At 35.9% G+C, this 27,619-nt stretch overlaps 3 protein-coding genes across 4 annotated transcripts; 1 reads left to right on the forward strand and 2 right to left on the reverse strand.

Annotated features, from left to right (window-relative positions):
- The first annotated feature begins 13,025 nt into the window (after window positions 1-13,025).
- Window positions 13,026-15,681, forward strand: LOC125194309 (homeobox protein knotted-1-like LET12). The gene is made up of 6 exons (XM_048092453.1): window positions 13,026-13,491; window positions 14,001-14,121; window positions 14,571-14,764; window positions 14,857-14,988; window positions 15,084-15,217; window positions 15,290-15,681. Exons 1-6 carry the CDS (start codon window positions 13,159-13,161, stop codon window positions 15,327-15,329), a joined length of 954 nt encoding a protein of 317 aa, XP_047948410.1. The 5' UTR covers window positions 13,026-13,158; the 3' UTR covers window positions 15,330-15,681.
- A 1,013-nt stretch (window positions 15,682-16,694) lies between these two features.
- Window positions 16,695-17,096, reverse strand: LOC125195078. Its single transcript, XM_048093279.1, has one exon. The coding sequence runs from the start codon at window positions 17,094-17,096 to the stop codon at window positions 16,695-16,697; it is 402 nt and encodes a 133-aa protein (XP_047949236.1).
- Window positions 17,097-19,220: 2,124 nt separating this feature from the next.
- On the reverse strand, window positions 19,221-27,101 carry LOC125193259. 2 transcript variants are annotated; one of them, XM_048091029.1, is made up of 13 exons: window positions 26,887-27,101; window positions 26,390-26,487; window positions 25,568-25,659; window positions 22,722-25,291; window positions 22,299-22,640; window positions 22,006-22,202; window positions 21,831-21,899; window positions 21,572-21,724; window positions 20,912-21,075; window positions 20,652-20,799; window positions 19,908-20,030; window positions 19,735-19,822; window positions 19,221-19,653 (listed from the first exon to the last, which is right to left on the reverse strand). In XM_048091029.1, exons 4-13 carry the CDS (start codon window positions 25,240-25,242, stop codon window positions 19,463-19,465), a joined length of 3,996 nt encoding a protein of 1,331 aa, XP_047946986.1. In that variant the 5' UTR covers window positions 25,243-25,291; window positions 25,568-25,659; window positions 26,390-26,487; window positions 26,887-27,101; the 3' UTR covers window positions 19,221-19,462. The 2 variants fall into 2 exon arrangements, with proteins under 2 accessions (XP_047946986.1, XP_047946985.1); XM_048091028.1 differs by having other exon boundaries at window positions 22,299-25,291.
- Window positions 27,102-27,619: the final 518 nt, after the last annotated feature.

Consider the following 27,619-nt stretch of genomic DNA (forward strand, 5'->3'; position numbering starts at 1 on the left):
ATAAAATTTTTACTAAAAATTAAAAATAACTCAACTATATTGGAATAATTTAAAAATGACTAATAAACAATGGTACAAAGGGAGTATATCAATTATTTCAAGTTATAGTAGTTCATTTAATTTTATTAATTATTAGTTTTTTTTTGTTAGAAGAGAGGGAGAGCCTTAAAGAAAATATTACAGCTCATCCAGTTTGAATATATGTCATTTACAAACGATCATTCAATAACAAGTTTCGTATCCTAATTGGTGGCTCATCATGCAAATATATACGTGTATCCCGACCTGACGACCAACTTGCCAAATAATAGTAAAAATCTGTGACCAAATTAACTTAATTAAAATATTAATTAGTCTTTAATTATTCTTGACAAATAGTATTTGAGGATCCTGATTAGAAACATGAACTGCAATTCAGATTCGCAATACATAGATTGAGGCATCAATTTTCCTAAACACAGTAGATGTTCATTTAGCTATAAAAACTTTGTATAACTAGAGTTAACTGAGAATTTTACATGACACACTCCATGAAGTGCACGGTGTATTCAACATAATTTGATTCTATTTAAAATTTACTACTCCTATATTTTAGTTCCTGTCAAAAATATATTTTGAGTGAAATTAATTATTGGTTTATTAATACTATATTTAATTGCGGACCACCGCAAAAAAAGTAAGTTGCGTGGATTAAATTAGTACTTCGATTAAAAGAAAAAAAAAGAGTCATTTTCTAGAGCACAAGTGTCGATTGATCATGATGTTTCTGAGACCTAGTTGAAGTTCAATTTTGTTTCATTTTGTATATAGAAGTAATAAATAAAAATGAAATCGTCTAATTTTCACATTGGATAACGACGCAGTGATTTCTAACTACGGTAAGTTCCACTAAGTACATATCTTTTCATTTTCTAATTATTATAAATTGAAGATTATGGTTCGATTATGAAGAAATAAATTTGATTTATTCTATAAATAATTATTTTATAGTTATACAAATTAAATTATTTAAGTATTATATCACCTAAAATTTGAATGATATTACTCCAAATTAATTCGATATTTATTTTATTTTGGAGATAATTTTAGAAACAAGTATACTCTAAGATATATTTCAATTAATTAAAATTTATACATTGTACAGAAACAAAATCAAATTATATTCAATCAATTTGTGAATTTAGATACACAATTAGGAAATTAAATGGCGTTATTACTGAAATAATTTAAAAAACAGAAATATTACTCTATTTGTCCCAAAAAGTTGAGTCACTTCTTTTTTACACTCGTTTTGAAAAAATCGTACTCCCTCCGTCCCACAAAAAATGTCACCCTTGTGGACGACACGAGATTTTAGGAGATTGTGTTTTGTGTGTTAAGTGGAGAGAGAAAATATAATATTTATATTAATGTGAGAGATAACTTTTACTAAAAATGAAAATGTCAAATGTGACATCTTTAGTGGGACAAACTAAAAAGAAAAATGAGACATCTTTTATGGGACGGATTAGTGTGGGTGAATAGTAAAGTATTAAAAGCAAAAATAATGTAGAGAAGACTCTTATTTACATTATTCTTGTTTTTACTTTATTATTCACTCACTCTAACTATTTTTCAAAACCAATATAACAAAGAAGTGACTTGAAGAGATAGGATTTGTGTCTATGTGTGTGTACTTGAATTAATAGTCAGACTTCTCAGATCCAGAGAATCCGCTAGATCACAGGGTTTAGGAACTCAGGGAATCTTTAAAATCATCGGTCGTTGGGCAGACAATCTTTTCTGCCTTTCAAAACCCTCAACCCTCAATCTTTTCTGCCTTTCGAATCCCACATAGATGGAAGCGTAAGAAAGCATTCAAGAGACTTTGGACAAGGGTTTTGGTTGCTGCCACACAACTTTGGGTTGAGAACTTACCTACTAGACGCGGAAAATGTAAATGATCTATTCTAACAGCTAGACCTAGGAAAACATAACGAAAGCATGCATGACGAAAACAGAGATGCAAACAGAACAACACTCCAGTGACGAAAATTTACCAAACCTAGTGAATTACTTTTTCCTAAAATGCCAAGACAGATGAAGAACAGACCATGGGGACCATTTCCTAATATAGCAAAGTACGAATGAAAAGCTGCAAATAACTAACTAAGGATTTAACCAACTACTAGCTTCATCTTCACCAACGATTCTCGATCACAAAATGCAGAAAACAGAGTAAACAACAGATCAAAATAAAACAGATCAAATTAAACTATCAAATTACGATTAACTAAGGAAATAAAACAGATCTACTACTACTAGACGAGGCAAATAAGGAAACAGGAACTAAACTTCAAAACCATGCAGGAATTTAACAGATCTAAGCATCGGACGCTTCATCCGCTCCGGATCCAAGCCATCCACAACAAACCACAACAATTCCCATCTCCGATTACACCGATCCAACCAAAATCAATTGATCAACTACAATTCAACACCATCCAACTCAAACAACTCGGATCAAATGCGAAAAGCATCCAACGTAAAGTAACAAGCAGCGTAAACAAAGAACAAAAACATAACACAAACTTCCATAGCTAACGGTTACGAATTCAACAGCGATTCAACAAAATAAGGCCGAGCTTCGAACATCGAAGACTCGGGGGATTCAAGACAGAAATAAAAAACAGAAAGCAATAAATTGTTTCTTCGCTTCCCGCAGAGACGGTGGTACACAACGATGATTGTTTTACGAACCCGAACGCCTGAATTTGGTACCCCTAATGTGTGTGTAGAGTGTGAGAAGTGAGCTAAGAGCAAAAGTGGATGATGGATGCCCTCAGGCGTGTTGCGTGCTCTTATTTATAAGCGCAGAGTCGAGCTTCTAGAATCTTCTTTGAATTCTCCTTTCTGCCCTCTGTCTAGAATTCTCCTCCGTCTGGTGACTTTCTCCTTTCTTCTGCTCACTTTTCCTGCCAGACTCTTTCTCCAGGTGATTTCCTTCCTTCTTCCTAGATTTGGAAATGTCCTCTACATACCTAGCTTACAAACTGTGTTAGACCCAAGAAACTGTTGAATTTAACCCCATAACCAATATATGAAATTAGCTTTATCATGACTAAACTTTCTTTGAACAGAGGGAGTACTACATTATATTTGCATAACTTTCCATTTTTCATAGTAACACAATCTAAAAGGTTTATATCCTTAATTATCTAATATTGCAACCATATAAACCATGTGTATGAGAAAAGCTCTTTTCAAACGTACTAGTATTAGTTTTTACTGAATTTGGTGAATAATGAAATATCATCATTGTTACTTCCAAGAAAAGAGTGGAAAGGTATACATGTGTTGGTATGTTGTAAAACACAACAAAGAGTAGATTATGTTATGCACAATGTGAAGTTTGTCGACTCTGTATAACTTATTCTAAAGGAATCCATAAGTTTCTTGTAAAAAGTGTACTAGAAGTATCTAAGGAAAGTAGTCCACACCAAACCTCTTGAACTTTCCAAACAAATATTCTACACACAAGGTTAGTCCTATATAAATTCCTTAAGAAACATGCAACAATATCAACAAACTCTCCTTTGAAACGACATCAGGAATCTAGGAAGGACAGAGATGTGGAGTGTAGCAGCAGAGTTGATGTTTGGATGTGTGTTTGATGGAAGCCTATCAATGTCAGAGACAGACATTGAGCGCAGACCATATCACCGAGACTGCAAGTGCGCATTGCATAAGGAGAAAGGCAAATGCTCCCACTCAACTTCAAAACAAAGGAATGTTTCTTTTCCAAAAAGAGAACAAGTTGGGGGAAAATATTCAATTTCCATATGTAATAGTACTCACTTATCAGGGAACAATCAAAGGTGATCAATAGCTAAGAGCTTGTGTGTTTGGTAATTCAACCACATGCTCAAGGTAAATAGGTCCCATAAATTGTACACTCTCTCATCCAATGTTGAGGTATGATCATCTTTCAAACTGCTCCGGCTTCCTTCTAATTTTACAATACAAACATTTGTGCATTATAATCAAAGGATATACACTAGTCTTAACACTCTTATCTTGTATTTCGTCTCACACACACACATAAGAAGAAAAAACACTTAACCTTTCAGGACAAGAGAAAATACTCAAATTATTGTTCTATATATAACTAGCTAGCATTTGAAATGCATGATCAACATTTTGATGAAGTTTTCGAAGAATGTTACAATTTTGAGCATATTACCGGGGCAACAAGACAGTCCAGATTAGAAATTGCTAAAGATCTCATTTCCGAAGCATACAATCCATTTTTCCAAATTATCAACCTAAGTTTAGACGAATCACCAATACATAGGACAAAAACCACACTAGTTTGGAGTACTATTGGAGCTAATTGTCTATCCTATTTTAGGTTTTAGTGTACCGGAGATGGTGTGATATCATGTTTATTACATTATGACAAAACTTGAAACCGCATTTCTGAAACTCCGAGATTCCACAACGTAGCTCATAAGACAAAATTAATGATGATATCTTTTTCTCTCATTACAAAATCCACGTGCATCTTCTTACAATCTATGTTGCTACTATTGAACTTGTAGTAATTAGTTTCATTTCCTATATATACAAACACCATAACTGCAATTTTGTCCTCATCTCAATTGCCACTTAACAGTTTTAACTTCTAAGAATCTACATGTTTTCTAGTTAAAACACTTTTATAAACAAATATTTGAGACATATGATGTCAAACAAATATGAAATACTGTAAGCCATAATATTTCAAGAATATTTCAAGAAAATTACAAGAAACATACATTTATTCTTGGCAAAACTAACTAGTAGTACTTTTAATCTTGGGGTGTTTAGTTAATGACAAAATTTGTACTAACCAACAAGATCACTCCTATTATTTAATCTCAGCGTTGTTGACTTGCAACCAAGTTAGGCACATTGGGAAACACCTTATAGTAATTTTAGAGAAATCAAACCTTTATTATTTTTATTAATATTGATGCGGTATTTTTTGTTTGGGTATCTATTATCACTCCCTTCTTCTCTTACATTAATTTGTTCTTAGGAATCCTAATGACTAAATATTCGACACCCTAGCTCATATTTACAAATAAATTATTCTACATACAAGTCTTTACTTGTAAATGGAATCTCTACACAGTTTTGCCTTGGTCATGTACACCTCATTGTATTAATTTTCTTTGGATTTTGCTGTGGCCACTAAAGTGAATGATGAGTAATAAAACAGAATGCAATTACATTTCTAAACTCCAAGATTCCAGCCTATTTTTTTGGACAATCAAATGAACCTTTTTTATTACATGGTGACAAAGTTGTCTAGACATCCCCTTTCCGGATTATACAATGCTACATCCTATAACTACCATATTCTGTCAACTTAATTTTTTACTCATAAATACAGTGGAAAAAACCACATTAGTTGAAAGTTAACTATATGTTGCCACGTATCAAGACTCCCAATTTCAGAATTCAATATCAGTCACAGTCATAAATCTAATGTGGCAAAGGACAATTTTATGATACAATATTCACATAGAGAGGAATATTTAAAAGTCAGTAGAATATTATGTTGATCATTGCTCTATATTCGAGTTTCTACTATATTACTAGCTGTATAGAAGCAGTGACTGATCAAGATAATAGCATAACTCTTTTTGAGCATCATTAATTGTGAAAATCAGAAAACAAAATCTAATTGAGTGATCAAATATGCAGATTCTTTTCAATTCATCTCACAGTGCAATTAAAACAAACTAAACTTTTCAAACAGAACAAAAAAACATTTTAACTCATTGCTTATTCTTCAGATTCTTTCCCTCACTACCCTTCTTGTCTTATTCAACTATCTTACCCAACCAAGTCCAATTATTCATAGTAAATGGAGCAAAGAATTTCTACATTCTAATTTGAAAATTAGACTCTTGAATATCACGCAGCTGCACCAAAACAAGTTATTCTCTACAATCTTAGTAAACTTCTAAACCTGCCACCCTTGTTTTAATCAACACAGCATAATCCTCTACTCTATATAAATGTTCAACAAACTTCAGGCAGTGTAAGAAATCATCACTTGAACTTATACAGAAAACAAATCCACACACACAAGAGAGAGAGAAGAAAGATGTCGAGCGCAGCAGCAGAGATGATGGCCCGGTGTGTGTTTGAAGGAAGCCTATCAATGTGTGACACAGACATTGAGCGGAGACCATATCATCGAGACTGCAAGTGCGCATTGCATAAGGAGAAAGGAAAATGCTCTCACTCTGCATCAAAACAGAGTAATGTTTCATTTCCTAAACGACAATTTGGCATCAAATGCTCCCTTTCTGTACATAATTCATCAAGAAGGACTAGGGAAAGTATCATTGAGGGCTCAACCTACAATTAGGTTTCATTAAATTGAAATCTATAAGGTTCGTAGCTAAAAGAATAGCTTTTTTTTTCCTTTTATGATGAGTTTGTTAGGAACAGTTCCTTTTGCCGTAAATTCTTCTTCATTCATCTATAAATGTCACACATTATTTTCTACAATTTGTTTATACTTTGACACCTTCTCTTTAAATTGTGAAGTAGTCTAAGATAACATTTGTTTTGTGCCTGAGTTCGTATATTTCCAAATAAACAATTACACCATATTAGAACCTTAGCAATTATTATTATTGTGGATAAGTAATGTATAGTATCTGATCCAATCTAAGGCATCCTCTCCGTCGAAACGTGGTGGTTCCAAACCGAGGCGTGGTGGGGTGAAAGGCCTGGCACCTATTGGTACTTGCGTGACCGAAGGCGGTAATGACCAATTGCGCATAGGCGTACCAACTGGCTGCTGGTCCGGTGGATCTTTCACTCTCGCTGCAGTGACAGAGGCTGAGAGCTTGGCAAGGATTTCCTCAATTTCTCTAGTCGCCGCCATGGAAGGTGGGAAAAAAGGGAGTAAAGTGAGTTTTGTATACTTTTTGTGAGAGATCTAGGGAAGAGTGGCGTGAGTTTTGTTTGAGAGAGAGTGATCAATGGAGGAAGAGTAATCAATGAAGGCACCAATTGATAGAACCTTGTTCTATCGAATTAGAGCACGAACGTTTGAAGAATGAGATATAGGAAAAGATAAACCCTAGTTGAGGTGCTAGGGGGCGATTTCCGCCAGAACCAGAATGAGAATAAGTTTTATACTTTATTTCTCAATGAATATCAAAGTCTAAACACAATTCCTATTTATAAGCATTAACCCTATGCGATTAATTGCCTCACAAGATATACCAAATATCTCAAGATATATTCATATCTAAAAGGATCTTTATTACTTAAATGAGATCTTTGTATTTGGCAGACTTCACGATCTTGTATTGGAGTCCTGTGGCTGTGGCTCTTCGCGTGAGTCTTGATGGAATAGGCTTGATGGAGTGATTGGGCTGCCCGGCACAGAGTAGGGCAACTCGAGGCCCCTATCAGTATCTTTGGTAACTACTTCAGTTCAAAACTGGTATCAACTACCAATTCTGTTAAATGTTAGGCATTGATCAATACATACATCCATGTATAAATTTTATCCAAGTTGTTATAAAGCTTTTATTCTGGAAAGAATGTCAGTTGGATCAGTTAATAAATCAAACAAGTAGGTGTTGAACTGTAAAAGGAAATGTTATAAGGTAGCAACCAAATGCATGCATTAAAAATTGGATTGGACAAGAAAACTTAATAATTTTGTGCAGCATCTCCTGTTATGAACTAGCAGTGGGCCCACGCACCAATAGTCAAGTAAAAACATAGTAAAATCGAGAATACTTAGTTTGTTTATGAAAAATTTTTGGAGGTATTAACACAACATAGAATACCAAATTATTCCTTTCTTTCAAAATCTATTTTCTATCTATCACATCAGACTCCAAGATACTCTTTTGTAATGTACTTACTAAGAATCTGTCGCCATAATCTACTTTCATAGAAGACAACATTATTTGCACCTAACATTACCAAGAAATTCCGTTCATTAGGACTTAATGCTAGATATTCCTATTTTCTTTTCTCATCACTTGCCAACACTTCTTGTAACATTGCCTCAATTGTATCATATTCTTTTTATTTAACTTACATCAAGGTTCTTATTTCAAATTTTAATGTTTATATCTTGAGATTATGACTAATTTTGTAAATTAAAGGTCTTAACTCTGCAACAGCCAATGTTTATTTTCGAATTCCTACAACTGTGCTATATAACAAACTCGAGTAAGGACAGGGAATTGCTAAATAAAATTTGGTAAAATTTCGATCAGTTTCGAAAAAATATTGCAAATCAATCTGATCAATTGTCTCGTGCGTGCACAAAACGTAAATTATCATATGTAATCCTTGGTAAGTGTTGGAAAGTTGATGATTGTTGTTGAGAATGAGATCTCGGGTAGTAATAGTAGTGACAAAATTTTGTTGAGTTTAACGTTAGAATGGGCTAAAAATTTAAAGATGAGAAGTAAATAGAGTCAGTAGTCAAGAATACATTTCTCTTTCTAATGGAAGCCAAGTTAGGCAGTGGGAGTTACTTCAATAAATCTCCATATTTTCATGCAAAAAACTGGGAATCTTAATTATGATATGCTATTCATAAGGATAATATCTTTGTGAATGAAGCATCAATTTTAAAGTAGGGAAAATTGCCTGAACTTTTAAAATATTTGTTTTTTTCTGTGGAATTTAAATGTTGCATGAAAAGTCATGAACTTTATCGGACTGTGTAAATTTCCCATCTGACCCGATTTGATAGATTTCCGAGACAATTACTTATCCTACGTGGCGCGCCGGAGGCGTAACTTGGCAAACTCCACGAATTTGTTATTTCTCTTCTATCTTTGCAATCTATCTTTACAAGTAGAACAAATGAAAACATACAAATCGAATTGAACCATAAATTTGTCATTTGCCAAGTCATGCCTCTAGCGCATCACGTAGGATAAGTTTGTACCGGAAATCTATCGGGTCGGGTCGGATGAGAAATTTACACAATTCGATAAAGTTCATGACTTTTCATGCAACATTTAAAGTTAGAAGAAAAAATTAAATTATATCGAAAGTTGATGACTTTAAGTCCCGCAACGCCATCTTGATATTATTTAGACAATCTCTAAGAGTTATCATTTCTAAGCCCGGCCCATAGAGAATATTGTGTACTGATGCTAGGTTGTACCTTTACTTTTAAAGTTTTATAACAAAACAAATTTTTATATTTAATCCAATTAAGTTCTTAATGCCTCTGAAAGTATTTTCAATATGATTAAGTATATATATTACTGCTAATGTACTTGGAACAAAGCGTATTACATCCTTAAGATGAGCAATACACATTTTATATAATTGGGCTTGTATATCCAATATTTGTGAGTAATAAGTAGATGTGTTTCTAATACAAGCCCAATAACTTTGATCCACTCTTTTCACCACTGGAGAATTATCTCAAAAATAAATTTCATTTTGAATGTTTACAACAGGGCATGCATATATAGGATTTTTATTTTCTTTTAGTTTTGAAATATATATATCTACTTGGTCGATTAATCAACTGAATAATTATTATTTGAAAAATGGGCAAAGTAATATATTAAGTAGGAGAAACGTATACTAGATAATAGACTATAGTACTAACATAATTAGTCATGATTTTAGAACTTTTGTGGAAATGCCTATCAATAATGTAACAAATTCCATTTGAAGGGGGTGTGCGCTTTACGATAGTTTTAGATTCTAAATATCGTAATCACAAGTTGTATCAACCCACATTACTTTCTTATGTTTTAGATCTTATGACTACTTATTAATCTCTCTTTATATTTCACCAATATTCATAAATCATAACGAACTTTAAGATTTTGTTACCCTAATTCTGGAAGATTTAAATTTAAACTAATTTTGATATTCTCAATTTTTAATAGAGTGCTCTAAACAGCAAATTAACTCAAATCTGAATATCTGTAAATATTGCTTAAATTCCAAACACCTGCTAAAAGTATAAAAATGTCTAATTACTTTGTTAACAAATTATACATTGGGTCTTAATCGAAAATTCAAATTTGGGACGAATTTGCAACATTTCCCGAATATTCGTGATGTAATGTGCAATTATCTATTTTTAATATGAAAAAAAGACATCCTAACTAGCGCACTTTAAGTTAACATGCCCACATATTGTGATTTAATATACAAGTCTACTTTAGGTTTAATTTTACTGAAGTTGTGCATGAAACTTGCGCCAAATTTAAATTTCATTAGTGATACAGCTAATATTAGCAAATATGAAATATTTATACTTATATTTAGGCTACAATTTGATGTCCCAATTGTGCTTCTCCTCTTTTGTTGTAGTGGAAAATGGATTATATAGTTGGAGAAAAAAACGAAAAATAAAATTAATGAATAAAGAGATAGTAGATAGCTAGGAATAAGTTCATTGCACCAAAAAAATGGTCCCCCATAGAAATTTTGCCCAACTTGTTTTAATTGCACACATCTATACTCCCACCAAAAAAGAGCAAATAAAATAAAAGCTCTCTTGTCACAGGACCACTGAATTGAAACAATCATGTATTATTTGAACAAAGATTCCATCAACGTTCTTCATTTTTCTTGATTTTCTTTTACAGTTTTTTTTTCCCTTAGAGCGGTGCTATCTTGATCACTAATATTCCAAATTTAAGTAGTAATTAATAGATTTGAATTTTTATCCTGTCCGAATGCGGTAGTTTGCAAATCGAGTAAAAGAGTTTCTACATGAAAGGTGACCATGGATTTTGTCATAGATATTCTTGAAAATATTAATATGTACTTTATTAATTTTATATTCTCTCCGTCTCATTAAAATTGACCAACTCTGTCATTTTGGTTGATCTCATAAAAATAGAAACTCTTTCTATCCCAAAGTAAATGTTAGATTTAATGACTTAAGATTTTAAGAGATTATTTTGTTTATTAAGTGGGGAAGAAAATACATATTTATCCACTTCTACTTCTTAAAGTTTGAAAGATAGCCACATGCATAAATGCTTAGTCCAAAGGTAGAAATGGGCACAACTACAAACACAAATGTTTTAGAATGAATATTAAACTTATAGTAGTTATTATGAATAAATTCAAATCTAGACCTTATACACATTGGAGGGAAAATAATTGTTACTTTCATAATTTCATTAGCTCCACGTAAATTTCAAATTATGACAAGTCATTTTCTGTTACGAGGTACTCCTATTATTATCTACTAATACTGCAAATATGAATTTAACAAACATCTATTTTTAAATACAAAAAAATGGATGATTCTCACCGCCAACCACTATATTAAATAATGAAATATAACTCATTTTTCTGGCGGGTTAAAGTCAAATTGATAGGTGATTAATTAATCAAAATATCCCAATGATATGGCCACACCTAACTCTAATTAATATAGTTATTTGAAATCTAATAATCGTAAGGTTCTACCTATACAAATCAGTATATAAAAAAAATTGATATCCGTGATTAGTAGTCGGTTTGGTGGCTTAAACCAATTGGCCAATTGATGAATATGACAAATCACAAATCTACTAAATTGTATAAACAAAGACATTATCACCAAGAAAGACTATTTTATTTGCAGACATAAATTTCTCCAGCTTTTGTATGATGTCTCGCCATAATAAATAACGCAATGCGCGCCAAATTTAATAAAAAAAGTGACACTTTAAAATAAGAGTACACAATCAATTATTTGTCAGAACCATAGAATTATTGTCATCTTTCTTATCGTTGTGATTAAAGTAATAGCCTAATAGGAGTATTATTTAGTGAAAATTATCTTTTGGGGTTAAAATAATCAAGATTTGGCACCAAAGACATAGGACGGGAGACAATGCTTGTCTGATTCCAAACACATCATATACCTTTTCTTAAATTTTGGTGAGGGTTGTTTTATATCGGATTATCATCTTTAATCTTTTCTGAATCTAACTTTTTCGACAAAAGTGTCATATTTTACCTATTTAATTACACCCATATGTATTTAATTTTTATTTTCATTAAAAATTTGGGTTATTAATTTTATAATTTTTAATATAATATAGTATTAAAGATATATAAATTTTATAAAAAAAACATTTACTATAAGATCGTGTCATTTAGCACAATCTCATTGGCGGACTTAAAAAAAAGCAGAGAGACCAGTTGTATGTGGTTGCACGAAATGCTACCATGGTTAAGGAGAGAGAGATATCTTTATAATTTTATTTTTCTTTTTAATAACTTGATGATATGACGGTTGACCAAAAATGATCGATAAATATGGTCTTATGTATTGGTCTGACTAATATTAATTTTATTGATAGTAACTCGATTAACTCATAGCTCAAGGAGGATTGGCCTGAAACCTATTGAGTTTACCTTATTGACATCCCTAATTAGATTTTTACTTTCCAAAAAAAAGTTACAGAGATTGCAAAAATTTATTATTCATCAACACAATCGGAAATACATAGTATATTACCTTTAGACCCTAAAATATACCCACTTTATCCAAAATATCCGAATAATAAAAAAAACTACTCCATTGAATTCTTTACCAAAAAAATATTTAATTAATTCACAAACTATTGAATTTTAGCCAAAATATTTGCGCCCATTTTCCGGGTGCGAAGTCTTGACATTTTTCCGAACGTCATGCCACTATATAACGCCCATACAAATTTTTGATGGGTGCTAGTCTCATCATACACCTCTACAGTATTATAGTAATTTTTTCATTTTGTCGTTGTATAGAAATAAAGTCATTTTTAATAAAGAGTAAAATATTTTTCTATTTTTATTTTATCCTCTATTTTATTATTATTCCTTTCTTTTATTTAATACATTATATATTTTTTCTTAATTTCTGTGGAAAAAAATTTGCTCACTAGTAGTACAAAAGAAAGAAAAAAGCGAGAGGCATAGTATTCCCAATTGACCATTGTACCCCTATCCACCAAATGTAAAAGCTAGAAAATTTAGTCCAGATGAATGTTTTAAGCAAAGAGAGAGAAGAGAGTCCATTCTGCTATCTACACTTGGAACCCAAATTCAACTCTCTCTCTCTGTTTCTCTCAAAACAAATATTAATAGCAGAGAGAGAAAGAAGAAACACAGAGGGCAGCCATGGCATTTGAGCAGCAGGACCACCTCTCCCAGGAAATGCCCCTCTACTCCGACCACAACCACCCCTCCTCCGCCCTGTTCGACGACAAACCCCCCACCTTCAACACCAACTCCAGTTCCAATTGGGAGAAGGACAAGTGCAAGGCCGACATCCTGACCCACCCCTTGTACGACCAGCTTCTCTCCGCACACGTCTCCTGCCTCCGGATTGCCACCCCCGTTGACCAGCTCCCCAGAATCGACGCCCAGCTCGCCCACTCTCAGGAGCTCGTCTCTAAATATTCCGTCCTCGCCCACCACCCCCTCGATCACAAAGACCTCGACAATTTCATGGTAATCACCTTCCCAATTTCTTATTTCTCTTCTCCTCAATTCTACTTTCTTAATTCGCTTGCTTCCTAATTTGTTTTTCCATTCACCACCTCGATCTGATGATACGATTCACGGAACTACTGATTCCTACCCTTGCTAGTATATCTGTTTGTAGGAAATTAATCCTCTTACTATCTCTACAATAACAACTGCAATTCTTTACTTTTTAGTGCTTTGGAGATTGATGTAGCTCCACTTAAACTCTTTCATCTCCAAGATGGAACAACGCCTCTCTATCTATATATTTCATCTGTCCACTAAAATTGTAAATAAGCACACATAGTTTCTAGATTACTGGGATAGTTTCTGATTGGAAAACATTAGTTTTTGCCTTCCAAATTGATAAATCTTGGTAAGACGTGCTCTTGAAGCACATACGAAACTCCAAAGTTTAACGAAACTTGAAACTTGTAGTATTATCGATTATGATGTTCAGAATCCCCGTGTCTTCAACTTCTAACTTTTTGCAGACACATTATGTCCTATTGTTATCTTCCTTTAAAGAACAACTGCAGCAACATGTCCGAGTTCATGCTATGGAAGCTGTTATGGCATGTTGGGAGCTTGAGCAATCGCTGCAAAGCCTGACAGGTCATTATCGGATTCAATTCTAGTTTATTATTGCAAGCATTTTCAGTTTAAGATCTATTTTTCATAACCGAAACTCTATATCATAGTCACAGCCCATTTTCCTTCGTTCAGTTATTTGCAAAAATGTGTGGGAGAGTGAAAAGGCCTATTATCAGTTTTAGGAGTAATATTGCTTTAGAAACTACACTCATGTCTAATTTGTTGGGCTACACAGCCTCTCTTATAAAAGTATCTTGTGCTGCCCAAATATGCTCAGTCGCCCTGCTTAGGCCGCTGTTAATTTTCATTGGCTTTAAAAGTTATTTGTTTTTCATCTCAATAGGCCATGTGTGCAGATGCTTCTTTATCAACCTAATTCATCTAGATCATTCCTCATCGATTTCCCTGTTTCACCATCATGGATCAGACCCTAACGTTTTGTGTTCATGTTCCGTGTATATTCTCAACAGGTGTAGCACCAGGAGAAGGTTCAGGAGCAACCATGTCTGACGATGATGAGGACCAGGCTGATAGTGAGGCTAACTTATTCGATGAAAGCCTCGATGGTGGAGACAACATGGGATTTGGTCCCCTGGTACCAACTGAAACTGAGAGGTCCCTGATGGAGCGCGTGAGGCAAGAGTTAAAGCACGAACTTAAACAGGTGAAAATAAAACTGCAAACACGAAGCTGCTTCTCCCTTGAGCCCAATTTTGAGTTTCAAAGTGTCTTAACAAAAACAATTGCACTTTCTAGGATTATAAGGAGAAGATTTTGGATATCAGAGAAGAGATACTACGAAAAAGAAGAGCAGGAAAACTGCCGGGTGATACCACGTCAGTGTTGAAAGCATGGTGGCAGTCACATGCCAAATGGCCTTATCCTACAGTAAGCGCGTTTTGACCTTAAATAACATCTCTGTGTTGAACTAATCAATCCTTTACTCGTCTCAACTCCTAATATCATATAATATGCTCTGCCAGGAGGAAGATAAGGCGAGGCTGGTACAGGAAACTGGTTTGCAACTAAAACAAATAAACAACTGGTTCATCAACCAACGAAAAAGGAATTGGCACAGCAATCCTTCTTCTTCTACTCCGAAAAGCAAGCGAAAGAGGTAAGTTCATCTCCCGTGTTCCCAGATCAGAAACTTTTTGACATCCATCTGATTGATTCTTCGATCATATAGTGGCACAGGTGATAAAACTGCTAATGAGCGATTCTCGTGAAGAACTCGTCTCGGTCTCAAAGTTAAGCTACAGACGGATATATTCTCCATCGTGTTGATCAGAAGCCACACCATATCAACAGCTATGCGGTCATGAACAGGAGAGGGGAAGGACTGGTGTGGCCGTATTAGGGTAATTTTTGGCATTGGACGAGAGGTGAAATCTTATATATTCCTTGAAAACATATAAATTGTTGCCTTGTATATCAGCTGTGGTGTTATATACCTAGACTTACACTAGTAGGATCCTTGAAAAGTTGTCTTGTTTCTTTTTTTTCTTTTTTTTTGTATCGATTGCCACAACTCAGTCCTTTCCGTGTTTTTGTGTATAAATTTGGTGGTTCTTATGAGTAGACGATGAATTCTATTGATTCGGAAAACTAGCATCAGCACATGCTCCTATTTTGCTACTCCATACGTTCCAAATTTAAAAAATTACATTAAATAAATTAGAAGAGACAAATGAACTAGTAGTAGTAATTTTTACCAAAAAAAAAGAAATGTGCCAATTACTTTGTGACGAGTTTTTGTGGGATGGTATATCCTCTATTTACCTACTCAAAAAGTGAAATATACCCTTTCAAAAATTAACACATTCCAAGATAAATTATTTTTTAAAATAAAATAATAGTGCAAAAATGCATTCCAAAACATAAAGGTATAACCTTTCCATTAATGGAGAGGTATAAGACTTTAGCTCTCCATTTATCTCTCCCCTTGGATATCCTATAAGTTGTTCAAGTTGCAAAGAAATACACTCCTTTGCAGTCGAGGCTTAGGCTATGGTATTTGGGAATTCACAATGCAAGTAGCTTCCCTCAACGGGGCGAGACTGCATTGCGACGTGCAAAATCATTTTGTCACATTTTTTACACTTCACTCCCTCTTTACCCATTTCACTTTCTCTTTTTTTTTTATTAATTACCTTCAATTTTGTCAGAAATGGTTCCAAATGCTCAAACAGTGTTTACAGCCTATTTATATGCATTGGGGTGGGATCCGAACAATTCGGATTCATGGAGCAAAGAGTTTATCATGCAACAATTAGGTTCTGGCAATAATTGCAATTTAAATTACCGTAAATTTTTATTTTGAAGTATCATGAAGTAGTTTTTCTGTTTTTTGAAATGATTGTAAAATTAAGATAAGGTTGGAAATGTGAATATGAGATTGAAATAGGATATAGAGGTGGAAGTATTCAAATAGTGAGCTGTGATGTTAGAGGGAATAGTTTGATAAGTCAGCCGGCTGTCAAAAAACTATTTGGCCAAATAACATGATACTCAAAATTAAGACGATTTTCATCAAATATCAAAATAAATATCGTTAAAAGAAATTTATACATTTGAAAGAATGAATTGAATAATTAAGAAGCAAGAGCAGCATGGTTGATGGGCACACGAGGCCCAAACCTGGCGGAGAAACTGTGCAACGGGTTAGCTTCTTCTTGATCGGCGGCGAAGTTGAGGGCGTAGCTCTCCGGCGAGTACTGAAACGGCGGCTGCTTCTTCGGACAGTGGCACAGCCTGCCTATCTTCCTGATCAAGTTCTTCCATTTGGGGCCCGCCACCACCTCCGACCACTGCTTCATTTTCTGGAATTGAGTCGCCACCCACGCCTTCTCATGTACGCCGCTTTCTTGCAAGAGGTACTTGCTTCCGCCGCCCCGCCCGAAGCAGAAACAACCGCTCGGGGCCGCCTCGTCATCGTCGTCGTTGTCGATGACGGCCGAGTAGGGCGTTGCGAAGCTCTCATGATATTTAGCCATCAAAATACGGAGTATATGTATATCAGACTTGATGATTTTGTGGAGGTTATATATAGGTGCGTAACACGCGTTTCCTGTGTGTGTTGAAAAATCGGAGAAGATGGGGTACCCCGTACCCCTTTGCTTGGAAGATTCTATAAAGGGGAAAATTAAATTATTGAGTAAGAAACGTGTGGGTGGATGACGATGGCCTGCTTGCCCTCTCAAGTCTCAACGCTCAAATATTGTTGTCAACTATCACTACAAATTTGACTACGTGCGCCTCATTATTAATTTTGCTTTTTGTAAGTTAAATATGGGAGAGACTGAATTCTAGACTTGCTGTGTATTAATGGTACTAAAAAAGTCAAGAGTCGCGTAGCCTATGGGACTATGGGAGTAACATTTTCCTGGCCTATTATGGATCTTGTTAGTGGATTCCTTATTAACCTCTCTCTATTACTACCTGATTTACGTTCTTCTAGATGCCTTGTTGGACATAAAACAATCATCACTTATATTATTTGCACTCGAGAGACTTGAGTTTTAGGAGATGAAGGGGTTAGAGTCTATATATTGGAAGGAGACTTCGATAATTAAAATCTAAGTACTAGGTAAGCGCACTCGTGAGAGGGCTTATCCTAAAGTCGTGACTTTCTTAACAATACTCGAGACACAAAATAGAGAATCAAGACTGAAACTTTGTAATTAGATCCACAAGCTCTGCTTTTCTCCATATTTTATCAACACTCAATTTTTCTTTTGTGCTATTTACACTTATTATTTAGTTAGCAATTTTAGGATTCATAAAGCAAACCCCTTTTCGTAATCCAGATAGTGAACGATAACAATTCGAGATACTCAAGTGTTTTTTAGTCCTTGTGAACACGATACTCTAGCTAGCCTTTACTACGATATCTTTGTACACTTGCGGAATATTACTTGCACAAATTTAGGCGAGTCACTAGTTCTCGCTCTTTTTGAGCTTCCACCTTTATTCAAAACTAGCTTAATCTGACTGGAAACGAGTTAAACAGTCGCTATTCAATTTCAATTCTCACGTAAGATTATGTCACATCACTCTCTCAAACATCTTATGGTGAGTAAATTTATTCTTACTATACAGTTGTTAAATGGTTTTCTCAATATCCTCTTTAGATTGGTCGCTAGTAACTCGATCGTGCGCATGTTTGTATGCAACAATCCACTTGGAGACATTTGTATAGCGTTGTCTCAATGATTCCAAAGTCCATTTGTTTGCCCACTCCTGAATTTTTTGTTCTTCCTTGTTCATATAGATTTAGAATATTTTGTCATAGCTTGACACTGGTTTGGTTGATACCCACAATTGCATCCGTGTGAAACACCAAGCAAACATTAGTGTTATATCTTCTTGCTCACTCTAACCCTATGGAGTGTTTGAAGCATTCATGTTGGTTTGTAGATCTTAGCTTGAGTTTTGAGAGATGTTTTCAAATGAACTTTGATATTCGTTAGAATTTGGAAATTATCAAAGTTGGGAAAATAATATTTGGGGTTGAATAGAAATTTTAGGATTGGAAAATATAATTAATTCTCAGTATCCTCCATAATGACAACAAAGGATAAAAAAGTAGAAATTATTATGAAAGAAGGATTATGTCATTATGTGCGGAGTAGCAAATGTAGTCACTGTTTATAGAGAATGAAAAATATATAAAAAGTATTTAAATTTTAAACAAAATATTTATCAATTGATTAGAGGTTGCGTCAAATGGCACAATCACAAATGGTTGATAAAATAAAGAGGAAAAGAGACCAAGTGGTCGCATATCACCTTCAAACTGGCTGGCCATGGCTCAAGAGAGAGGCCATGTTTCCATTTTTATAAAATTGGTAAATGTTGATTGGGCAGGACTAGGTCGCCGATAATGTGGTCTAAGGGATGAGTTGTGGATGCCCTAACCCAACACAAAGAATCAGGACCATGACGATGCAAATAATCCAGACAACTGTGGAACCACCGATGCTCGGTTTACAAGTTGGTTTATCAATATTATAAACGATCGACCGCTTCGTTATAAAAAGTAACATTGCAAGAATTTACGCCTAGCCAGTACTTCAATCAAGCTTGTTTACAATTCACTCCAAAAAGGGAGACAGGGAAGAAGAAAGTGAATGGTATACTAATATTTATAGTAAAGCATTATCCGAAATCAAAGGAGATGAGACTCAGGTGCATCAAAACTGAATGACAATCAATATTACAGCTAAAAATTAATTCTACTGAAAAATTCACATTGTCAGCATAGTCCCTAAAAGAGTTATCAAAGGAAACTAAGCAGACCTTCCCTACTCATGGAATGGTGCTTGGATCGAGCAAGCGGAAGTCCAAAATGCGAGAAAAATCAGCTTTTGGGTTGAGGGAGTTGGCCTTTCGATGGAAGCTTATTCGCCATAGCCCTCAACTCGTCAGCAATTTCTGTGAAATTCGGCCTCTCCCGTGGTTCAGACGACCAACATCTCTCCATCAGAGCTCTCCAATCAGGATCGCATGTTTCCGGCACATGAGGCCGCAATGTGTTGTTAACAATACCGCCTACAAGGTGAAGCACAAGGAATATGTTAAGAGTTGATGTTTGGGATGCAAGTTGATCTGAGATGAAGTTCACACTCATACCAATGATGGCCCCGTAGTGCAGATCTGCATAAGGTTCTTCTCCAGTGAGAAGTTCCCACATTACAATTCCGAATGAAAATACATCCACCTGTGGAACACCACATTAAGGAAGATTTAAGATGACTAAGTATTAATACTGTCATAGGGAGAGACAAACAGATATGAAAGACTACCTTCTCAGAGACAAGGCTACTGCTGCCATTTAGAAGCTCCGGAGCCATCCATGGAAGGGTTCCTCTTACACCACCTGAAATAAGCGTCTGGCATTTCACCTTGGACAGCCCCAAATCACCAACCTACATGCAGTCACACAGAGCATTATTTTCACATTGTAAAATGAGAGAGAGAGAAGGGTGGCCGTTAATGGTGAGAGTGATGCAAGAGTTTGTGATATGGATATATGTTCCAGTCCTCTCATAGGTTCTAGGTTGAGGATGCCTGTGCATGGGAGAACAGTCTAGCATAACATCCAAATCATTGAAACTGAAAAATCTAACGTTGATCCAGACCACCTATAAGATACGCACTAGTGCATGTTGCTATTTATCACAAGTGCTAGTCTGCAACATTGTTCATAATTGGAACATGTATCATGTACCAATTGATGGTAATGCCAATAATTGGTGCTACGTATAATTCTCTCTGCTTGCATCACAAAAAGGTTTTGTCATTTCAGAATATTCAAGTTTAGGTAGCAGTGCCTCCCACCTAAACCTTGTGAAGATACATTAGAAGGGCTTATGTAGAACACTGCATTTATAGAAGGGCTGGATAGTCTCAGAAAAGATGAACAGGGTGCACCATGTAGAGCACTACAGTTATTGAGAGCTCGTGAAAGCGACACGAGGTGTAATGATGGCAACAACTGTGAATAAAACGACATAAATATTTTCCAAATACGACAGTCAATCTCTAACCTTGCATATTGGTCGATGTGGGTCACGGAGATTGACCAATAAATTATCACTCTTCAAGTCAAAATGTACTATATTCTTTCCGTGCAAGTATTCCATTCCAAAGGCAACATCCATGCCAATCAAAAGGCGCTTGCGCTTATCCAGAATCCTAGTAACAGTAAATTTCAGCATAAAGAATGGTCATGGTTGAGTTTTAATGTCATTGTGTAATACTATTATTAAGAGAAGGTTTGAATCTATATACGCAATAAATGTCATACCTGTCGTTCCTCTGCAATGCATTTCTCATAGATCCATTCACCATGTATTCAGTGACAGTTGCAACCGAACCGTCAGGACCATCAAGCACAACTCCATAAAAAGCAACAACGTTAGGATGGTGTAAGTCGGCTAGCTTGATCGCCTCATTCCAAAAATCATCCCTCTAAAATATGCAAGAGATCACCAGTCAGATAAAATATACTCCCTCCGTCCTCCCTCCGTCCACCATTTAAAGAGCCATTTTGCCGTTTTAGGGTTGTCCAAGATTTAAAGAACCATTTACTCTTTTCCACTTTTGGTATGTGGATCCCACATTCCACTAACTTTTTACACTCACAACCCAAAATAAGACTAATACTAAAAGTGGGTCTCACATTGCACTTACGTTCTCCATTTACTTATCTTCACAAAGTCAAGCAATTTCCTAAAACACATGCCGAGTCAAAATGACTCTGTAAATGGTGGACAGAGGAGTACAGCGTAATTAATGTGACTAACATGGACAACACCTTAGAAAACAACCACATTTGGATGGTGCAAGTTATCTTACTTAGTTACCCCAATTAACATAGTGGTTTGATTCAAAATCACCACTCTTGTTAGATATATTGAAGGCCAAAAAAAAGAAAATTTGTGAACAAACTAACAAGGAGACGAACCATGCGTTCTTGTTCTGAAGGCTTCCCGAAGAAACATCTATCATTTATGCGTTTAATTGCAACATCAGTCCCTCTCCATTTTCCATGATAAACTGTCCCAAAGGTACCAGAACCCAATTCTCGTAACTCTTCCAGGTCACTGTTCTTAATAATCTGCCAAGAAGAAAAGAAACAGATAAAACACAGAGATCACATGATTTATGATTGATAACCTTCTTGAGAATCAAAATGGCCATTTGACTTAGGAGGAGGGAAGAACCTGTAATCGGCCAACGCCTGATGCAGGGAATCCAAGATTTATCTTCTCTGATAATTTTGTCTTGATTTCCTGCATAAGTAGTCAGACAAGTTAAGTCCCACAATAGCTGAATTAATGAACAAATATTTGTTGAAATATCAATTAGTCTTGTAAAAAGTTGGGAGGGATCACAAACATCAAGTTTGTCTATCTGCTCTGTTTCTACATTATTAGCAGGCTGTCCATCACGATTATGCTGGGATATAGGTGGAGAATCACTCTTCGGATGCACTAATGATTCAGGATTTGATTGGACAGACGAATGAAATACAGAGGCTGCCACGCCCTCCGCCACAGCTTGAAGTTCTCTCTTTATCTGTTCCTCTGCTGAATCTTTACGAGCAATGATAAAACTCAATTAGCACTGTAGTTGATTTACAAATAAGAAGCTTTTATTAGCACAAGGAAAACAAAAAAATCATATGGAACCTTTATTCGACAAACTTTGATCTGAACTCAGATCCCAATTTAAATTGTTATGAAGCTGGTAAGCTCCATCAGCCAGTGGAGTCTCAACTACTGAATCCCTGGAATCACTTGTTGGTGTTTCACTACTATTGCATTGACGATTGTCGGCAAGAGGATCTCGCAATCCTGCATTATCCCTCTTAATTTGAATCTTGCTTGGTCTGGGAGGAGGGTGATGAGAATCAGAATGCATAATCCATGGATCCGCATTAACAAATTGTGATGATGAACCATCTAAGATATCTCCAACTCCATGGGATGGTGATACAAATGACCCCTCATGAGCAGCATCTTTATCACCACCTATTTTGTGCAGTGGCCATGGAACATTATCATTCCATTCATTAATCGGAAGGATTCCTTCAGCTGTACGAGTAGACTCACCAACTGAATATGCAGAGCTTTCAGCCACGTCATCTGAGGGCAGAAGATTGACCCCAATTGCTGAATAAGGGTACAAATTAGGATTGCCTGCAGGAGGAGTTGGTGTCGCTTCATTCAATTCTGTAGATGGTAAAGTGTGCATGTTGAGAGCATCCCCCATAAGGATCTGGTTTGGCATGTTATCTTGTGAGTCTTCCTTTCTAAGATCTGCTATAGTCCTGCTATACACATTATTATATAAAACTTCTGAAGGATTTATCCGAAGATTATCCAACCTTCCTTCAATTTGTCTCTGATTGTCATATGCCAATGAAGTAGAATCATCTATAGGATATCCGGTAGGAACATTGGGAGGGTATTCTTTTGGGGATTCACGACCAGCATGGTCTTTCTGCAAATGCATTCCAACAGGAGCAAAATCATTATTCAACCGTCTGTTATAGGTTGCTTCTGGTATGACTTGAATTTGAGGCTGAACAACTAGATTCTGGACAGCACTGGCTTGGGAAGATGGGGGAGTATTAGCCATAATCACACCATGAGGAATTTTGACCCCACTTACGACACCCTGAGGAATTGTCACCTGGGAAGGTTCTGCCTTATGTAGAATAGTTCTATCATAAACATTCTGTCCCTTGACAACATTTCGTGAGACACCAATTGCCTCTATGTGAACCTTTCCGGATTCAGCCAATTGTTCCATATTGCCATCTGCCCGAGTTCCAGTTACGACAGGCCTAATTAAGGGCCTCCCTCGACCATCCAACATGAAACTAGTATAAACTGACCTACCATCAGAGAGGGTGCAAGAAGGGTTTCCCTTTTGCTCCTGAGCAGCTGTATCTGAATGAGCATGAGGTAATGCTTTTTGGCACATCTGGCAGTCCTCTATCCATACAAACCTTTCTGGAAGAACAGCTGGTTGAGGACTCAAGCCCCCTTCTGACAAAGCCATCTGCTCAAAATGTGGAATTTGCTGCCAATTATACATCCCTCCTTGTTCTGTTGCAGAAGGCTGAGATTGGTTGACATTGTATCCTTGTGCAGCAGGAAGTTGGACTAGCCTCGGCGGCATCATGTTTTCTGCATAACTCTCCACTTGAACATGTTGTGGTTGACCAACAACAGGAACAACACTCGGCCTCATGCCAATGGAGGTATTCATTGTCATGTGGACAGCAGGAGTGAAAGATTGAGGAGATGCTCCTGCAGCTATGGGCTGCTGAGTGAAAACCGGCCTCACGGTACCTAAAACTTGAGGAGGGAATCCCATCTGGGGAGGTTGTTGCACATAGTTAGCATGACACAAAGTTTCTTGATGAGGATCTGCATAAGTTTGCATGTATGGTGAAGATGCCGGATAACTCATAATAGTTGAGCCCTGTGGAACAGATAAAGGCACAGATCTCTCTACCTCTTGCTCAGAGATAGCACCCATAGCTATTGTAGGGCTAGTTTTTATCATTGGAATGCTTAATGAAGCAGCACAAGAGTCAGCATATGGCAGAGGATTAGGATCTATGTAAACCACTCTTGGTGCTGTATCATAAGGAACAACATTTCCATTAAGTGACAATGCACCCGTAGAAGACACACTAGCAACCTCCCCCAATCCATGGCTTAGGCTATCACCGCCTTCGGTATAACTGAAATCAGAATTCTGAGCAGAAATAGTACTTTCAAGACTCTCTTTTCTAACAATACAACCACCACCACTGAACACATCTCCTATGCCATTCACAGCTTCAACATACTTCTGCCCACCATCCTGCACATCTTCAATATGCCCAACTGACTCAAGATCTGAAGGTGAAAACAAAAATATTCTCAACTTAGCAGAACCATCGGAAGACCTCTCTATCAACTTTTCATATTCATCCATCATGTTCTCAAGGTCATCAGCGCATGAAACAGTTACAAGTGCATCAAGACCCTCATCTGGCAACTGATATTTGATCACCAAATTCTGTACATACATAGCTGCCATTTTCTGGACAAATTCACTAAATGTCACATTACTTCCAACAGTAATTATCCTGGTCTGCCCTCCTACGTATCTCAATGCCCCATCACTCAAGCGTGGAAGTATTTTCCCACCAAAACTACATAAAAACTTGACCTTCCGACCCGTTAAAGAATCATCACCACCGTCGTCACTAGTATGATCTGAAGTACTGCACCCATTTCGCATCCCATAATTATGACTCGTTGTATATACACCTAGTGGATTAACCACAGTACCACTCACAACACCTTGTTGGACTTGAGGGGGCGGCACAATTTGCTGAATCCATCCAGCAACCCCAGTGACAGCATTGTTAAATGCTACAGGCGGTACTGTGGCAGGGTAATAAACTGCAGGTATGGTGCCAGGGCTACCATCAGTGGGCGGGCTGGCATAATACCCTTCAACGGGCCTCCCAGACGAAGTTGCTGGAGAAATCCTAGGATCCTCAGGCACAGTTCTCATTATATTCAGTGGACGTAAATCTTTAGGTATAGAGTTCTGATCATAGGCCATAATTTATTCTTATGCGGATGCAAAGATTAGATTTTTCTCCATTGAATCCCTAGTGAAAACAACAACAGTGTGTAAATTCAATCTGTGGTATTCATATTCGCTGCATTCAATTGATGTAAAAAACAATAAAATACCAAAAACAGCAACAAATACAGCATATGCTAAATAAGTAGACAAAAAGTAAAGAAAGAGAGCGAATAATGTAGAGAACTGATTAGTTTTAATCAACCTCATGAGAATTGAAAGTCAGCAGCCACCAGAAATTTTTTAATGTTGCAATTGAAAAAAAAATATCTTTATTGCTAAAATTTAGATATAAACTCACTCCAAGCAAGTACACGAGCAAGCAATTTCTGCACTATGACTTGTATCGCCACATGAAGTAAATATGGATATTGAGGATTGACTTTTCCTGACCTGCATGCATAAGAGCTGCTCAACCATTCCAACATTCAACCATGAAATCTAAGAAAGACAAAACTTGGTTATCTCGTATTAATTTGAGAACTACTCCTTCTTAAATGGTGCAAGTCAAATAAATTACAGAAAACTCTTTTAGAAGCACATCCTCCAACAAACCATCACATTTGTCCACCGAAAAAGTTCAGTTGTATTCCTAAGTAACATAATTATGATTCATTATTTCTAAACAATATTTAACTCATCAGTAAATGTTCCTCCACTAGATATAAGTGTTGGAAAGAAAGATCTCAAATGCAAGAATCAAGAGGAGATTAAGAAGAATTTAATCAAGGAAGAATTTACTAGAATTAGATCAAAAATCAAGTCTAGTACTAAATAAATAAATCTTCCATGTCAAGCTAGAATTGGAGTCTATCAAGGGCTGTGTAACAATCAAATAAAGAACATCAAAGTATAATACAATGTAGTCGATAAACCTTTTTAGTCTTTTTACTTTTCCGCATTTTAATTCTGTTTTATACCATCTATAAATGTTAGAACTCTCTACTAGATAACATTGATGCTTAAAAATGAGTGACAGAGTATTAAATGCACCCCACATACACGCATCATTTTAACTTCTTTCAATGCATCAAGACAGTCGGACAGATTCTTCAATCTCTTAAATATATCCGACAAGACAACGCGATAAAAACAACGGGGTAAATACCCAAGTACACATTACCTTCATTGCATTGCTCGCGGCAATCGAGCCTACATCAATTCCCAGTATGGAAACAGCATACATTAATTCCCAGAAAGGAAACACCACAAACAAATTACCTACCAAGAGATCATATCCAGAGCACATAAGTCCAAAACAGCTTATATACCATTTCTACAAATCAAATGAATATAAAAGGTGAGAGAATATGTAAATCCTACAAGCAGCAGTGATTCATAATAGAAGAATAGTAAAAGAGACTAGAAAGAGATGATCCAAATCGGAGAGGAAAAAAATGAGAAATAAAAATGTATATTTGGCATAACAAATCATACTAGGATTGTTTATGTAAATTAGTAATAATTGCATATTGATTCATAAACACTGTCAAGGGCTTATAAATAAGCTCCGATAAACACCGTCTTCATCAATTCAAAAGAGAAACGCACACAGCTATGAATGAGAAAATACAAAACAAAGTAGAAGGTGGTACGTATGCGCCGAGAGAAGAAGATTACCGAGATTTTGGAGAGAGGGTGAGTGGAGTTGGAGAATGACAAATAACAGAGAGGGAAATATGTACAACGGTCCAGCAATTTGATGCGTTCCTATTTGCGACGTCGGACGGTGGAGAGCGATTCAGAGCTCGACGGCGCGGCGGATTCGGAGGGCGGAGACGGGGAAATACAGAGCTCGACGGCACGGCATGAACTGATTTTGGCAATGAGGAAACTTAGGCGGTGCTAGATTTTAACATTTGCTTTTGCTAAGCGGTGAGAATAAGTCTTTTTTTTTATGAGATTAACAATTAACAATTCCAATTTGGTTTTCACTTTTTATTTTTGTTTATTTTTTTGGTTTTAATATTTTTATAGCGATGTGTATAATTAATAGACTGCAACTAATACTATGATGACCCAAACAACACATAGTCATTGTGAATTTTCACTATGGGAAGTGAGAACAATAAAAGTGATATATTAAACTATTGTCTTATTTACAATACTAATTATAATAAAAATTAGTAGTACTATCTTTAAGGATGAGGTACTGAACCATTGTTTTAACTATGTTGGATCATAAACACATTTTCTAATTGATAATGATAATAATAAAAATTACTATCATCTATAGACGCATTTTAACTCTTTTATTATTATATAGTAGGGGCATTTCATTTCCACTCTCCCCTATTCCGGCACCAAGTAAACGGAATCCTTTGGTAGAAGACTACAGACATCCGAATCAAAT

The sequence above is a fragment of the Salvia hispanica genome, chromosome 6, assembly GCF_023119035.1.
Source record: "Salvia hispanica cultivar TCC Black 2014 chromosome 6, UniMelb_Shisp_WGS_1.0, whole genome shotgun sequence".
Classification (NCBI taxonomy): Eukaryota; Viridiplantae; Streptophyta; class Magnoliopsida; order Lamiales; family Lamiaceae; genus Salvia; species Salvia hispanica.